Raw genomic sequence first — 15,363 nt, forward strand, 5'->3', positions numbered from 1 at the left:
AAATTGAGAGTAAAAACGGGTTTATTGTCATGATTTATAATTCTGCTGAGAATCAAACAGCAAAATTCAGAGCACCTTACAATTTAGGCTCTTGTAGAAAGTGCCTATTCCAACAACGACCAGGAGATGGCAGTGTAAAATTAATCTTTCTCTCAAAACAGGAACTATTATTCGCTATGTCAGTGCAGTCATCCCAAAGCACAATAAAATGTTACACGAGTAATGCTGTGAAGTAAAGCACAAAATCAGAAAAGCATCTGAAGGTGAGAGGTAGGTTTATTCATCAGGCCATTATACTGTTGTAACGCTGTATGGACAGCACTGTTACCACAGCAGAGCGCATTGCATATATTTCAGTGGTTGGAAGCAGTTTGTTAAATTGTTAATCATTTGTAATCTGTAGCATAATAACACCACACACGGGCATAGGTTAACCAAACAACAAGCACACCTCCGTTTATACAGTCAGTCACATAAAACAAAACAAAGTAAATAAAAAGTATATAAATAAGTGTTAAATGTGTGAAACAGTTTTCATAATTAATATCTTGTCACCATGATTTTATTCTATAGTGTAGTTAACCAGAATGTAGCCACTGAGCAGCTATACATACAAGCCATACACTAAGTATTACATGTGCAGACGTTTTTCATTGAGTATACAAGATTGACAGTTTCCATAATTTAGTATATTCTCCTCATTTCAAACCCCTGAGTGTGAGTGTTAAATAAGTGTCCATGGACAAATGACACAAAAGAAAACCTTTAGGGACTGGCGAATGTGTGTGTGAGGTGGAGGAAGCCGCAATGAACCATGGTAATGGTAGAGTATAGAGAAGACACTAGATGCAACAAGCCCTGAGAATAGCAGCCTTCTGATCCTCCATCTTCTGTCCCTCAGCAGCAAGGTGACAGGACAGAGTATCCAAACTATCTGGAACAGCCCTCTTCACCCACTACCAGGAAGCACTGTGGACAGCCCTCTTCACCCACTACCAGGAAGCACTGTGGACAGCCCTCTTCACCCACTACCAGGAAGCACTGTGGACAGCCCTCTTCACCCTTCAGGAAGTGGACAGCAGCAGCATTACTGTCCTCCTCTCTCCTTTCCTCCTAGTAATTGTGTAGTCTGTGTTGAGTTATTCTCTGTGTAGTCCTCTGGAGTTCCAGAGCAGCCCGGTCACCCTGGCCTCAAACCCCAGGACCCTGCTCACTGGATCAGACCTAGACTTCATTCTGTTCCCTCTGTTGTTTTTCTCTCTCAGGTTCTACATCTTTCAAACTCCTCCCTACCCTAAATGCTGCAGCAGAAAGTTGGTTGCCACGTTGATGTCGTTGTTGGACGCTCTGAGGGCATCCTGAGCATCTATTCTGGAGAAGCCCATCTCCATCAATCTGGCAACCTAGGGAAACAGAAATAAACACACACAAACATAAGATAAATGGTAAAGAAACGCAATTCCGTGTTTGCACTCACGCACAGTGCTCACCTGTTCTTCGGCTACAGGAGTGTTGACCAAGGGAGAAGCTGTGGGCTCCAGCAGTGGTGGAGCTGTGGGGTGGAGCTGCTGTGGAGAGGGGTGTGGCTGCAGTGGTGGAGCTGTGGGGTGGAGCTGCTGTGGAGAGGGGTGTGGCTGCAGCGGTGGAGAGGGGTGTGGCTGCAGCGGTGGAGAGGGGTGTGGCTGCAACAGTGGAGAGGGGTGTGGCTGCAACAGTGGAGAGGGGTGTGGCTGCAGCGGTGGAGAGGGGTGTGGTTGTAGCTCTGGGGGAAGGTTCTGTCCTCTGTGTCTCAGCAATGGGAAAAATCTGTTCCAGTTCATTAGGCCATTCTGGGAAGGACAGAGAGGGACAATCATGGTAAGTTCAAGACAACTGGGAACTCTGGGAAAATAAAAAAAGATCTCAGACGGAAAAATCACAACGTCAGAGAAGTTGTAGCTCTAGGATGATGCCCGAGTTTCCAACTTGTAATTCTGAGATGAAGGTTCCACAATTAATGGCACCCTTAAAGATTGTGACATTTACCAAAATTCAACCAGGAAATAAATTCCACTTATTTAAGTTTACCTAAGTCTTAAAGAACTATATTGAGCCATTACACCACTTCCTGTTTCACTAGGGTATAAAAATGAGGTAACACGCATGCAATATCCCGCTGTCATCCAACACCATGAAGAAAACAAAATAACTGGCAGTTCAAAAGAGACAGATGGTCGTAGACCTTCATATATCACTGAGCACTGTCAGGGCAATTATTTTAAAAATCTAAAGATATGGAACAGTTAAACCTCACGGGTAGAGGATGCAAATGCATTTTGCCCCCCAGGATAGGTAGGAGGATGGTGAGCGAAGCAACAAAATCCCCAATAATCACTGTCAAAGAATTGCAAGCCTTGGTGGCGTCTTGGGGTCACCAGGTTTCAAAAAGCACCATCAGACGCCACCTCCACAGGCTCTTTGGAAGGGTTGCCAGAAGAAAGCCCTTTCTGACCCCAAGACACAGACGCAAGCGCTTGGAGTTTGCCAAACGTCATTCAAATTATGACTGGAAGAGGGTACTCTGGTCAGATGAGGCCAAAATTGAACGTTTTGGTCAGATACAGCATCGGCATGTTTGGCGTGGAAACAGAGATGCATACAAGGAGAGGCACGGTGAAATATGGTGGTGGGTCAGTGATGTTTTGGGTCTGTTTTAATTCCAGAGTTCCAGGGGCACTGGTTAAGATTGATGGCATAATGAATTCCACCAAGTATCTGACAATCTGGTTGCCTCTGCCAGAAGGCTGGGACCTGGCCGTATGTGGACTTTCCAACAAGACAATGACCCAAAACACACCTCAAGATCCACACAGAAATGGTTCTGTGACAACAAAATCAATGTTCTGCCATGGCCATCTCAGTCGCCGGACCTCAATCCAATGGAAAACCTGTGGGCTGAGTTGAAGAGGGAAGTTGATAAGCGCAAACCCAAGAATGTGAAGGATCTTGAAAGGATCTGCATAGAGGAAGGGTCCAAAATCCTTCCAAATGTGTTCCTTAACCTTGTCAAACATGACAGGAAAAGACTTCATGCTGTTATCCTTGCCAGAGGTGGTTGCACTAAGTACTAAATGAGTGCCAATAATTATGAAACCTTGATTTTGGTGAAATTAATTTTGTATTAAATAATTGTATGATTTTGGTTGGTTCCATTGAAACATTTAATAAAGTCCAGTATTTCTCACATGTTGGTATTTTCAGTTTCTCTCTATAATTATATTGTTTATATATTGTTTATGCATTGCCAGTCAGGGGTGCCAGTAATTTTGGAGCACACTATATATATACTGTATTGTATTTATGTCAATGCCACTCCGACATTGCTCATCCTAATATTTCTATATTTCTTAATTCCATTCTTTTAGATGTGTGTGTATTGTTGTGAATGGTTAGATATTACTGCACTGTTGGAACTAGGAACACAAGCATTTCACTACACCCGCAATAACATCTGCTAAACACGTGACCAATAAAATGTGATTTGATTTAAATGGAAGACTCATCACAATGATTGGAAATGCACTATGTGGCTATAGCTAGCTAACTCTCATTATCTGTATAGGAGTCATCATTATCGACTTACATGTTTATTTCTTCAGATATACAAAGTGTCTCATTGCATCATGTCAGCTTCATTTCTGATACAGAGAAAATGGCTGACTCATACAAGCCGTGTCTGTAGCTAGTGTTCCTTGTAGTATGCCACTGTAGTATGCCACTGTAGTATGCCACTGTAGTATGCCACTGCAGTATGCCACTGTAGTATGCCACTGCAGTATGCCACTGTAGTATGCCACTGTAGAGTATGCCACTGCAGTATGCCACTGTAGTATGCCACTGTAGAGTATGCCACTGTAGTATGCCACTGCAGTATGCCACTGCAGTATGCCACTGTAGTATGCCACTGTAGAGTATGCCACTGTAGTATGCCACTGTAGTATGCCACTGCAGTATGCCACTGTAGTATGCCACTGTAGAGTATGCCACTGTAGTATGCCACTGCAGTATGCCACTGTAGTATGCCACTGTAGAGTATGCCACTGTAGAGTATGCCACTGTAGAGTATGCCACTGTAGAGTATGCCACTGTAGAGTATGCCACTGTAGAGTATGCCACTGTAGAGTATGCCACTGTAGTATGCCACTGTAGTATGCCACTGTAGAGTATGCCACTGTGCAGTATGCCACTGTATAGTATGCCACTGTATAGTATGCCAGTGTAGTATGCCACTGTAGAGTATGCCACTGCAGTATGCCACTGCAGTATGCCACTGTAGAGTATGCCACTGTAGAGTATGCCACTGTAGAGTATGCCACTGTAGTATGCCACTGTAGAGTATGCCACTGCAGTATGCCACTGTAGAGTATGCCACTGCAGTATGCCACTGTATAGTATGCCAGTGTAGTATGCCACTGTAGAGTATGCCACTGTAGAGTATGCCACTGTAGTATGCCACTGTAGAGTATGCCACTGCAGTATGTCACTGTAGAGTATGCCACTGTAGAGTATGCCACTGCAGTATGCCACTGTAGAGTATGCCACTGTAGAGTATGCCACTGCAGTATGCCACTGTAGAGTATGCCACTGCAGTATGCCACTGTATAGTATGCCAGTGTAGTATGCCACTGTAGTATGCCACTGTAGTATGCCACTGTAGTATGCCACTGCAGTATGCCACTGTAGTATGCCACTGCAGTATGCCACTGTAGAGTATGCCACTGCAGTATGCCACTGTATAGTATGCCAGTGTAGTATGCCACTGTAGTATGCCACTGCAGTATGCCACTGTAGAGTATGCCACTGCAGTATGCCACTGTATAGTATGCCAGTGTAGTATGCCACTGTAGAGTATGCCACTGTAGAGTATGCCACTGTAGTATGCCACTGTAGTATGCCACTGTAGTATGCCACTGTAGAGTATGCCACTGCAGTATGCCACTGTAGAGTATGCCACTGCAGTATGCCACTGTATAGTATGCCAGTGTAGTATGTCACTGTAGAGTATGCCACTGTAGAGTATGCCACTGCAGTATGCCACTGTAGAGTATGCCACTGTAGAGTATGCCACTGCAGTATGCCACTGTAGAGTATGCCACTGCAGTATGCCACTGTATAGTATGCCAGTGTAGTATGCCAGTGTAGTATGCCACTGTAGTATGCCACTGTAGTATGCCACTGCAGTATGCCACTGTAGAGTATGCCACTGTAGAGTATGCCAGTGTAGAGTATGCCACTGTAGTATGCCACTGCAGTATGCCACTGTAGAGTATGCCACTGTAGAGTATGCCACTGTAGAGTATGCCACTGTAGTATGCCACTGTAGTATGCCACTGTAGAGTATGCCACTGTATAGTATGCCAGTGTAGTATGCCACTGTAGAGTATGCCACTGTAGAGTATGCCACTGTAGAGTATGCCACTGTAGTATGCCACTGTAGAGTATGCCACTGCAGTATGCCACTGTAGAGTATGCCACTGTAGAGTATGCCACTGCAGTATGCCACTGTAGAGTATGCCACTGTAGAGTATGCCACTGTAGAGTATGCCACTGCAGAGTATGCCACTGTAGTATGCCACTGTAGAGTATGCCACTGTAGAGTATGCCACTGTAGAGTATGCCACTGTAGTATGCCACTGTAGTATGCCACTGCAGTATGCCACTGCAGTATGCCACTGCAGTATGCCACTGCAGTATGCCACTGTAGAGTATGCCACTGTAGAGTATGCCACTGTAGAGTATGCCACTGTAGAGTATGCCACTGTAGAGTATGCCACTGTAGTATGCCACTGTAGAGTATGCCACTGTAGAGTATGCCACTGTAGTATGCCACTGTAGAGTATGCCACTGCAGTATGCCACTGTATAGTATGCCAGTGTAGTATGCCACTGTAGAGTATGCCACTGTAGAGTATGCCACTGTAGTATGCCACTGTAGAGTATGCCACTGCAGTATGCCACTGTAGAGTATGCCACTGTAGAGTATGCCACTGCAGTATGCCACTGTAGAGTATGCCACTGTAGAGTATGCCACTGTAGAGTATGCCACTGTAGTGTATGCCACTGTAGAGTATGCCACTGTAGAGTATGCCACTGTAGAGTATGCCACTGTAGAGTATGCCACTGTAGTATGCCACTGTAGTATGCCACTGCAGTATGCCACTGCAGTATGCCACTGCAGTATGCCACTGTAGAGTATGCCACTGTAGAGTATGCCACTGTAGAGTATGCCACTGTAGAGTATGCCACTGTAGTATGCCACTGTAGTATGCCACTGTAGTATGCCACTGCAGTATGCCACTGTAGAGTATGCCACTGTAGTATGCCACTGTAGAGTATGCCACTGTAGAGTATGCCACTGTAGTATGCCACTGTAGAGTATGCCACTGTAGAGTATGCCACTGTAGAGTATGCAACTGTAGAGTATGCCACTGTAGAGTATGCCACTGTATAGTATGCCACTGCAGTATGCCACTGTAGTATGCCACTGTAGAGTATGCCACTGTAGAGTATGCCACTGTAGAGTATGCCACTGTAGAGTATGCCACTGTAGAGTATGCCACTGTATAGTATGCCACTGCAGTATGCCACTGCAGTATGCCACTGTAGTATGCCACTGTAGAGTATGCCACTGTAGAGTATGCCACTGTAGAGTATGCCACTGTAGAGTATGCCACTGTATAGTATGCCACTGTAGAGTATGCCACTGTAGAGTATGCCACTGTAGAGTATGCCACTGTAGAGTATGCCACTGTAGAGTATGCCACTGCAGTATGCCAGTGCAGTATGCCACTGTAGAGTATGCCACTGTAGAGTATGCCACTGTAGAGTATGCCACTGTAGAGTATGCCACTGCAGTATGCCACTGCAGTATGCCAGTGCAGTATGCCAGTGTAGTATGCCACTGTAGTATGCCACTGTAGAGTATGCCACTGCAGTATGCCACTGTAGTATGCCACTGTAGAGTATGCCACTGTAGAGTATGCCACTGCAGTATGCCAGTGCAGTATGCCAGTGTAGTATGCCACTGTAGTATGCCACTGTAGAGTATGCCACTGCAGTATGCCACTGTAGTATGCCACTGTAGTATGCCACTGTAGTATGCCACTGCAGTATGCCACTGTAGTATGCCACTGCAGTATGCCACTGTAGAGTATGCCACTGCAGTATGCCACTGTAGAGTATGCCACTGTAGAGTATGCCACTGTAGAGTATGCCACTGTAGAGTATGCCACTGTAGAGTATGCCACTGTAGAGTATGCCACTGCAGTATGCCACTGTAGTATGCCACTGTAGAGTATGCCACTGTAGAGTATGCCACTGCAGTATGCCACTGTAGAGTATGCCACTGTAGAGTATGCCACTGTAGAGTATGCCACTGTAGAGTATGCCACTGCAGTATGCCACTGTAGAGTATGCCACTGTAGAGTATGCCACTGTATAGTATGCCACTGCAGTATGCCACTGTAGTATGCCACTGTAGAGTATGCCACTGTAGAGTATGCCACTGCAGTATGCCACTGTAGAGTATGCCACTGTAGAGTATGCCACTGTATAGTATGCCACTGCAGTATGCCACTGTAGAGTATGCCACTGTAGAGTATGCCACTGTAGAGTATGCCACTGCAGTATGCCAGTGCAGTATGCCAGTGTAGTATGCCACTGTAGTATGCCACTGTAGAGTATGCCACTGTAGAGTATGCCACTGTAGAGTATGCCACTGCAGTATGCCACTGTAGTATGCCACTGTAGTATGCCACTGTAGAGTATGCCACTGTAGAGTATGCCACTGTAGTATGCCACTGTAGTATGCCACTGCAGTATGCCACTGCAGTATGCCACTGCAGTATGCCACTGCAGTATGCCACTGTAGTATGCCACTGCAGTATGCCACTGTAGTATGCCACTGTAGTATGCCACTGCAGAGTATGCCACTGTAGAGTATGCCACTGCAGTATGCCACTGTAGTATGCCACTGTAGTATGCCACTGCAGTATGCCACTGCAGTATGCCACTGCAGTATGCCACTGTAGAGTATGCCACTGTAGAGTATGCCACTGTAGTATGCCACTGTAGTATGCCACTGTAGTATGCCACTGCAGTATGCCACTGTAGAGTATGCCACTGTAGAGTATGCCACTGTAGTATGCCACTGCAGTATGCCACTGTAGAGTATGCCACTGTAGTATGCCACTGTAGTATGCCACTGCAGTATGCCACTGTAGAGTATGCCACTGTAGAGTATGTCACTGTAGAGTATGCCACTGTAGAGTATGCCACTGTAGTATGCCACTGCAGTATGCCACTGTAGTATGCCACTGCAGTATGCCACTGTAGTATGCCACTGCAGTATGCCACTGTAGAGTATGCCACTGCAGTATGCCACTGTAGTATGCCACTGCAGTATGCCACTGCAGTATGCCACTGCAGTATGCCACTGTAGTATGCCACTGTAGAGTATGCCACTGCAGTATGCCACTGTAGTATGCCACTGCAGTATGCCACTGCAGTATGCCACTGGCCTATTCTTTTAGCCCTCAAATGATGTCTTTTTCTGGCCATAGAATGCAAGGATGACATCTTCACCAACATTTAGAAATGACAGCTAAATGTAGTCATAGATGTTTTTGGGGCTTCGGGCTTATTTAATGAAGCCTAAAATATCATTATTATTAAGTGTTACAGTTTTTTGTGGAGACCTTTGCCCGTCACCTTTAAACAATTTACAGCTCTGATTTTCTCCCCATCATAACAGCCGTAGGGGGTTAAATAGCATTGAATCAATTGAAAATGGGGAGAATCTGAGCTTTGCAACAATGCCAGAATTATTGCTGTCCTCCTAATATTAAATAAATAGCATTACATAGTATTACCAATTATTTAAAAAAGGCAAATGGAAAAATATAGCTTCGGATGTGATCAAAGCAAAAATGGCCAATATAAACATTATTGTTTCTATACAGAATAAAGGTCATGTCCACTTTAGAAGAGCCCTGGCTGCACATCAGTTCAAAAGACAGTGACCGCCGGGAGCTGTGTGTTGGAAAGGCAGGCAGGACTATGAACTCAAGTAGCCGATGCATGTGAAGGACATTCATTCTGCCAATGAGAGGATTGCATTAAATATTCTGCAAAGGCATGCATGCTTCTGATTGGCCAGATCAGAAGGAGGGTCATGTCAAATGGAATGCCCATTAGTCTGTGTGTGTGTGTATGTGTCTAGTACTCTGTGTGTGTGTGTGGTACTGTGTGTGTGTGTGTGGTACTGTGTGTGTGTGTGTGTGTGTATGTGTGTCTAGTACTGTGTGTGTGTCTAGTACTGTGTGTGTGTCTAGTACTGTGTGTGTGTGTGTGTGTGTGTGTGTGTGTGTGTGTGTGTGTGTGTGTGTGTGTGTCTAGTACTGTGTGTGTGTGTGTGTGTGTGTGTGTGTGTCTAGTACTGTGTGTGTGTGTGTGTGTGTGTGTGTGTCTAGTACTGTGTGTGTGTGTGTGTGTGTGTGTGTGTGTGTGTGTGTGTGTGTGTGTGTGTGTGTGTGTGTGTGTGTGTGTGTGTGTGTGTATGTGTGTCTAGTACTGTGTGTGTGTGTATGTGTGTCTAGTACTGTGTGTGTGTCTAGTACTGTGTGTGTGTCTAGTACTGTGTGTGTGTGTGTGTGTGTGTCTAGTACTGTGTGTGTGTCTTGTACTGTGTGTGTGTGTGTGTGTGTGTGTGTGTGTGTGTGTGTGTGTGTGTGTGTGTCTAGTACTGTGTGTGTGTGTGTGTGTGTCTAGTACTGTGTGTCTAGTACTGTTTGTGTGTGTGTCTAGTACTGTGTGTGTGTGTGTGTGTCTAGTACTGTGTGTGTGTGTGTGTGTGTGTGTGTGTGTGTGTGTGTGTGTGTGTGTGTGTGTGTGTGTGTGTGTCCATACCTGTGGTGGTCTGTGGTTCCTCCTCGCCTGCTGGAACTGGACCAGCAGCATCTGTTGATCATGGAGATCCATCCTCTGCTGTCTCTGGATGTCCAGCGTAGCCCCCATACCCAGGGGGGTTTCATTAGGGGGCGGGGGCCCGGAGAACAGGGGCTCCAGGACGAAGGCCCCGACACGGGACAGCCACCGGGGTACGAAGAGAAGCCGCTGCACCCTCAGAGCATTTCCGTGGTACAGCTTCCCAGAGACCTGAGGGGAACACGTGGCGTTGCGTGTGGATTTAGAATTTCTGAAGAAGTGACTGCGGTTGAGATAACGGTTGGGTAATACTGGTTGCTATGCAACAGGGTCAGTGTGGTGTGAACTCACCAGTCCACTGAGAGCAACGAGCCACATGAACGGACTGGAGGTCAGGAGCTGAAACACAACACAGAGACATATTAACCACTGGACCACACTGACCCCCCACCATGCTGAACACTATGTAACTCTACATATTAACCACTGACCCCCCACCATGCTGAACACTATGTAACTCTACATATTAACCACTGACCCCCCACCATGCTGAACACTATGTAACTCTACATATTAACCACTGACCCCCCACCATGCAGAACACTATGTAACTCTACATATTAACCACTGACCCCCCACCATGCTGAACACTATGTAACTCTACATATTAACCACTGACCCCCACCATGCTGAACACTATGTAACTCTACATATTAACCACTGACCCCCACCATGCTGAACACTATGTAACTCTACATATTAACCACTGACCCCCACCATGCTGAACACTATGTAACTCTACATATTAACCACTGACCCCCCACCATGCTGAACACTATGTAACTCTACATATTAACCACTGACCGCCACCATGCTGAACACTATGTAACTCTACATATTAACCACTGACCCCCACCATGCTGAACACTATGTAACTCTACATATTAACCACTGACCCCCACCATGCTGAACACTATGTAACTCTACATATTAACCACGGACCCCCACCATGCTGAACACTATGTAACTCTACATATTAACCACTGACCCCCACCATGCTGAACACTATGTAACTCTACATATTAACCACTGGACCATACTGACCCCCACCATGCTGAACACTATGTAACTCTACATACCTGCAGGCCTACAATGTAAACCAGGGACTTGTTAGTTATGGAGATCTGACCAAGGAGTTGAGTGACTGGAACCTTGGGGATGGAGGAGTAGAAAGGTACAAACAGGCTGAACACTGGGCCTAGCCTGGAGGAGAGAGAGGGGAGGGGAGGGGGGAGGAGAGGGGGGGAGGAGAGAGGAGAGGGGGGAGGAGAGAGGGGAGGAAAGGAGGAGAAAGGAGGGGGGAGAGGAGAGCGGGGAGGGGGGAGGGGGGGGGGGAGAGGAGAGCGGGGAGGGGGGAGGGGGGGGGGGAGAGGAGAGCGGGGAGGGGGGAGGAGAGGGGGGAGGAGAGGAGAGGGGGGAGGGGGGAGGAGAGAGGGGGGGAGAGGAGAGCGGAGAGAGGGGGGGAGAGGAGAGCGGGGAGGGGGGAGGAGAGGGGAGGAAAGGAGGAGAAAGGAGAGAGGGGAGGAGAGCGGGGAGGGGGGAGGAGAGGAGAGGGGGGAGGGGGGAGGAGAGAGGGGGGGAGAGGAGAGCGGGGAGGGGGGAGGAGAGGGGAGGAAAGGAGGAGAAAGGAGGAGAGAGGGGAGGGGGGAGGAGAGAGGGGGGGAGAGGAGAGCGGGGAGGGGGGAGGAGAGGGGAGGAAAGGAGGAGAAAGGAGGAGAGCGGGGAGGGGGGAGGAGAAAGGGGGGGAGAGGAGAGCGGGGAGGGGGGAGGAGAGGGGAGGAAAGGAGGAGAGAGGGGAGGAAAGGAGGAGAAAGGAGGAGAGAGGGGAGGGGGGAGGAGAGAGGGGAGGGGGGAGGAGAGAGGGGAGGAAAGGAGGAGAGGGGGGGGAGAGAGGGGAGGAAAGGAGGAGAGGGGGGGGAGAGAGGGGAGGAAAGGATGAGAGAGGAGAGGGGGGAGGGGGGAGGAGAGAGGGGAGAGGGGAGGGAGGAGGAAAGGAGGAGAGAGGGGAGGGGGGAGGAGAGAGGGGAGGGAGAAAGGGGGAGATGGTTAACACAATGTTCTGTTCACATACACCAAACCTCTGAGCAGATCTACAGTAAAGTCTATTTCTAATAGAGGAAGTAAGAGTGAATCATTATAGACCAGCAGCTAACCTGCCATTACATTCACCCACACCAGGACACGCAGTCACCCACCCACACACCAGGACATGTACAGTCACCCACCCACACACCAGGACATGTACAGTCACCCACCCACACACCAGGACACGTACAGTCACCCACCCACCCACACACCAGGACACGCACAGTCACCCACCCACACACCAGGACACGCACAGTCACCCACCCACACACCAGGACACGCACAGTCACCCACCCACACACCAGGACACGCACAGTCACCCACCCACACACCAGGACACACACAGTCACCCACCCACACACCAGGACATGTACAGTCACCCACCCGCACACCAGGACATGTACAGTCACCCACCCACACACCAGGACATGTACAGTCACCCACCCACACACCAGGACATGTACAGTCACCCACCCACACACCAGGACACGTACAGTCACCCACCCACCCACACACCAGGACATGTACAGTCACCCACCCACACACCAGGACATGTACAGTCACCCACCCACACACCAGGACATGTACAGTCACCCACCCACACACCAGGACACGTACAGTCACCCACCCACCCACACACCAGGACACGTACAGTCACCCACCCACCCACACACCAGGACACGCACAGTCACCCACCCACACACACACCAGGACACGCACAGTCACCCACCCACACACCAGGACACGCAGTCACCCACCCACACACCAGGACACGCACAGTCACCCACACGAGGACACGCAGTCACCCACACACACAGTCACCCACACACCAGGACACACACAGTCACCCACACACACACACCAGGACACACACAGTCACCCACACACACATACACGAGGACACACACAGTCACCCACACACACATACACGAGGACACACACAGTCACCCACACACACACACACGAGGACACGCACAGTCACCCACCAGGACATGTACACACAGTCACCCACACGAGGACACGCACAGTCACCCACACACACGAGGACACGCACAGTCACCCACACACACCAGAACACTCAGTCACCCACACACACGAGAACACTCACAGTCACCCACACACACACGAGAACACGCAGTCACCCACACACACACGAGAACACGCATAGTCACCCACACACACGAGAACACGCACGGTCACCCACACACACGAGGACACGCACGGTCACCCATACACACACGAGGACACGCACAGTCACCCACACACACACGAGGACACGCACGGTCACCCATACACACGAGGACACGCACGGTCACCCATACACACACACGAGGACACGCACGGTCACCCACACGAGAACACGCACGGTCACCCACACACACACACACACACACACACACGAGGACACGCACGGTCACCCATACACACGAGAACACGCACAGTCACCCACACTCACAGTCACCCACACACACGAGAACACGCACAGTCACCCACACTCACAGTCACCCACACACACGAGGACACGCACGGTCACCCACACACACGAGGACACGCACGGTCACCCATACACACGAGGACACGCACGGTCACCCACACGAGGACACGCATAGTCACACACACACACACAGAATGGAGATGAGCATCACAGGATGAGCCATATCTGATACGGTGAACCATATCTGATATGTCCATGTTTGACGCAGGCACTAAAACAGACTTTAGTACACACACACACCACTACTACTAGTAATAGTGAGAGCCTGAGGGTATGAATACAGTTCGTATTAAAAGTAGAGAGCAGATTCATTTCTATGAACTACACATGAAGGGTCAGAATGAGGAACATGACGGCAGCCCAGAGAGGTCATGAGAGGGTCCCCCGGTAACATCGCACCATGAGCCCCCCGGTAACATCGCACCACGAGGTCCCTGGTAACATCACACCACGAGCCCCCCGGTAACATCACACCACGAGCCCCCCGGTAACATCGCACCACGAGCCCCCCGGTAACATCGCACCACGAGGTCCCCGGTAACATCACACCACGAGGTCCCCAGTAATATCACACCACGAAGCCCCCGGTAACATCGCACCACGAGCCCCCCGGTAACATCGCACCACGAGGTCCCTGGTAACATCGCACCACGAGGTCCCCGGTAACATCACACCACGAGGTCCCCGGTAACATCGCACCACGAGGTCCCCGGTAACATCGCACCACGAGCCCCCCGGTAACATCGCACCACGAGGTCCCTGGTAATTCCCAGTCAGGATTGGGTCAATATCCTTCTTCCTCTTTCCTCTAATTTCTCCTGTTCACTTGAAGAAAAGCTGGCATTCAGCCAAGTTCTCACTCATATTTGTGCCCTTGATATTATGTTGAGTGCTTGATATCCTTACAAACATCAATACACATGCTGAAAATGATTCATCCTGTTGATCAAATAAATGAATCTTTACAAATTTCGAAGAGGCGCTTGCACCCACACACCCACCCACTCAGAATAAAGGTAGGGAGGGGTTGCTTGCAGTGCAGGAAATGATAAGTGTGTGTTTGGGTACTGGCTGTGGCAGAAGCTGCACACTTCTGCATCGTCGGCCGTAGCTGATGCAACAGAGAAATATATCTGATAGTTGTTGAGTTTCAGTCTCTGGCTGACCTCACATGGCTCTGGAGTCTGTTCCGCACACAGGGGATCAACGTCTCTTCTGAAACATCACTGACGAGTGACAATTAAGAGCACTTCCATCTGGTGAGTACAGGCTAATACAGCATGTGGTTTACACAGGTATGGTACAGGCTAATACAGCATGTGGTCTACCCAGGTATGGTACAGGCTAATACAGCATGTGGTCTACCCAGGTATGGTACAGGCTAATACAGTATGTGGTCTACACAGGTATGGTACAGGCTAATACAGTATGTGGTCTACACAGGTATGGTACAGGCTAATACAGTATGTGGTTTACACAGGTATGGTACAGGCTAATACAGTATGTGGTCTACACAGGTATGGTACAGGCTAATACAGCATGTGGTCTACACAGGTATGGTACAGGCTAATACAGCATGTGGTTTACACAGGTATGGTACAGGCTAATACAGTATGTGGTCTACACAGGTATGGTACAGGCTAATACAGTATGTGATTTACACAGGTATGGTACAGGCTAATACAGTATGTGGTTTACACAGGTATGGTACAGGCTAATACAGTATGTGGTCTACACAGGTATGGTACAGGCTAATACAGT

At 48.7% G+C, this 15,363-nt stretch overlaps 1 protein-coding gene across 1 annotated transcript; it reads right to left on the reverse strand.

Annotated features, from left to right (window-relative positions):
• Positions 1-3: 3 nt before the first annotated feature.
• Positions 4-14,246, reverse strand: LOC120033463 (ubiquitin-associated domain-containing protein 2-like). The gene is made up of 6 exons (XM_038979829.1): positions 14,077-14,246; positions 11,102-11,225; positions 10,314-10,361; positions 9,945-10,193; positions 1,491-1,829; positions 4-1,403 (listed from the first exon to the last, which is right to left on the reverse strand). The coding sequence occupies exons 1-6, from the start codon at positions 14,244-14,246 to the stop codon at positions 1,290-1,292; spliced, it is 1,044 nt and encodes a 347-aa protein (XP_038835757.1). The 3' UTR covers positions 4-1,289.
• Between the last annotated feature and the right edge of the window lie 1,117 nt (positions 14,247-15,363).

The sequence above is a fragment of the Salvelinus namaycush genome, chromosome 40 (genome assembly GCF_016432855.1).
Source record: "Salvelinus namaycush isolate Seneca chromosome 40, SaNama_1.0, whole genome shotgun sequence".
In the NCBI taxonomy this organism is placed as follows: Eukaryota; Metazoa; Chordata; class Actinopteri; order Salmoniformes; family Salmonidae; genus Salvelinus; species Salvelinus namaycush.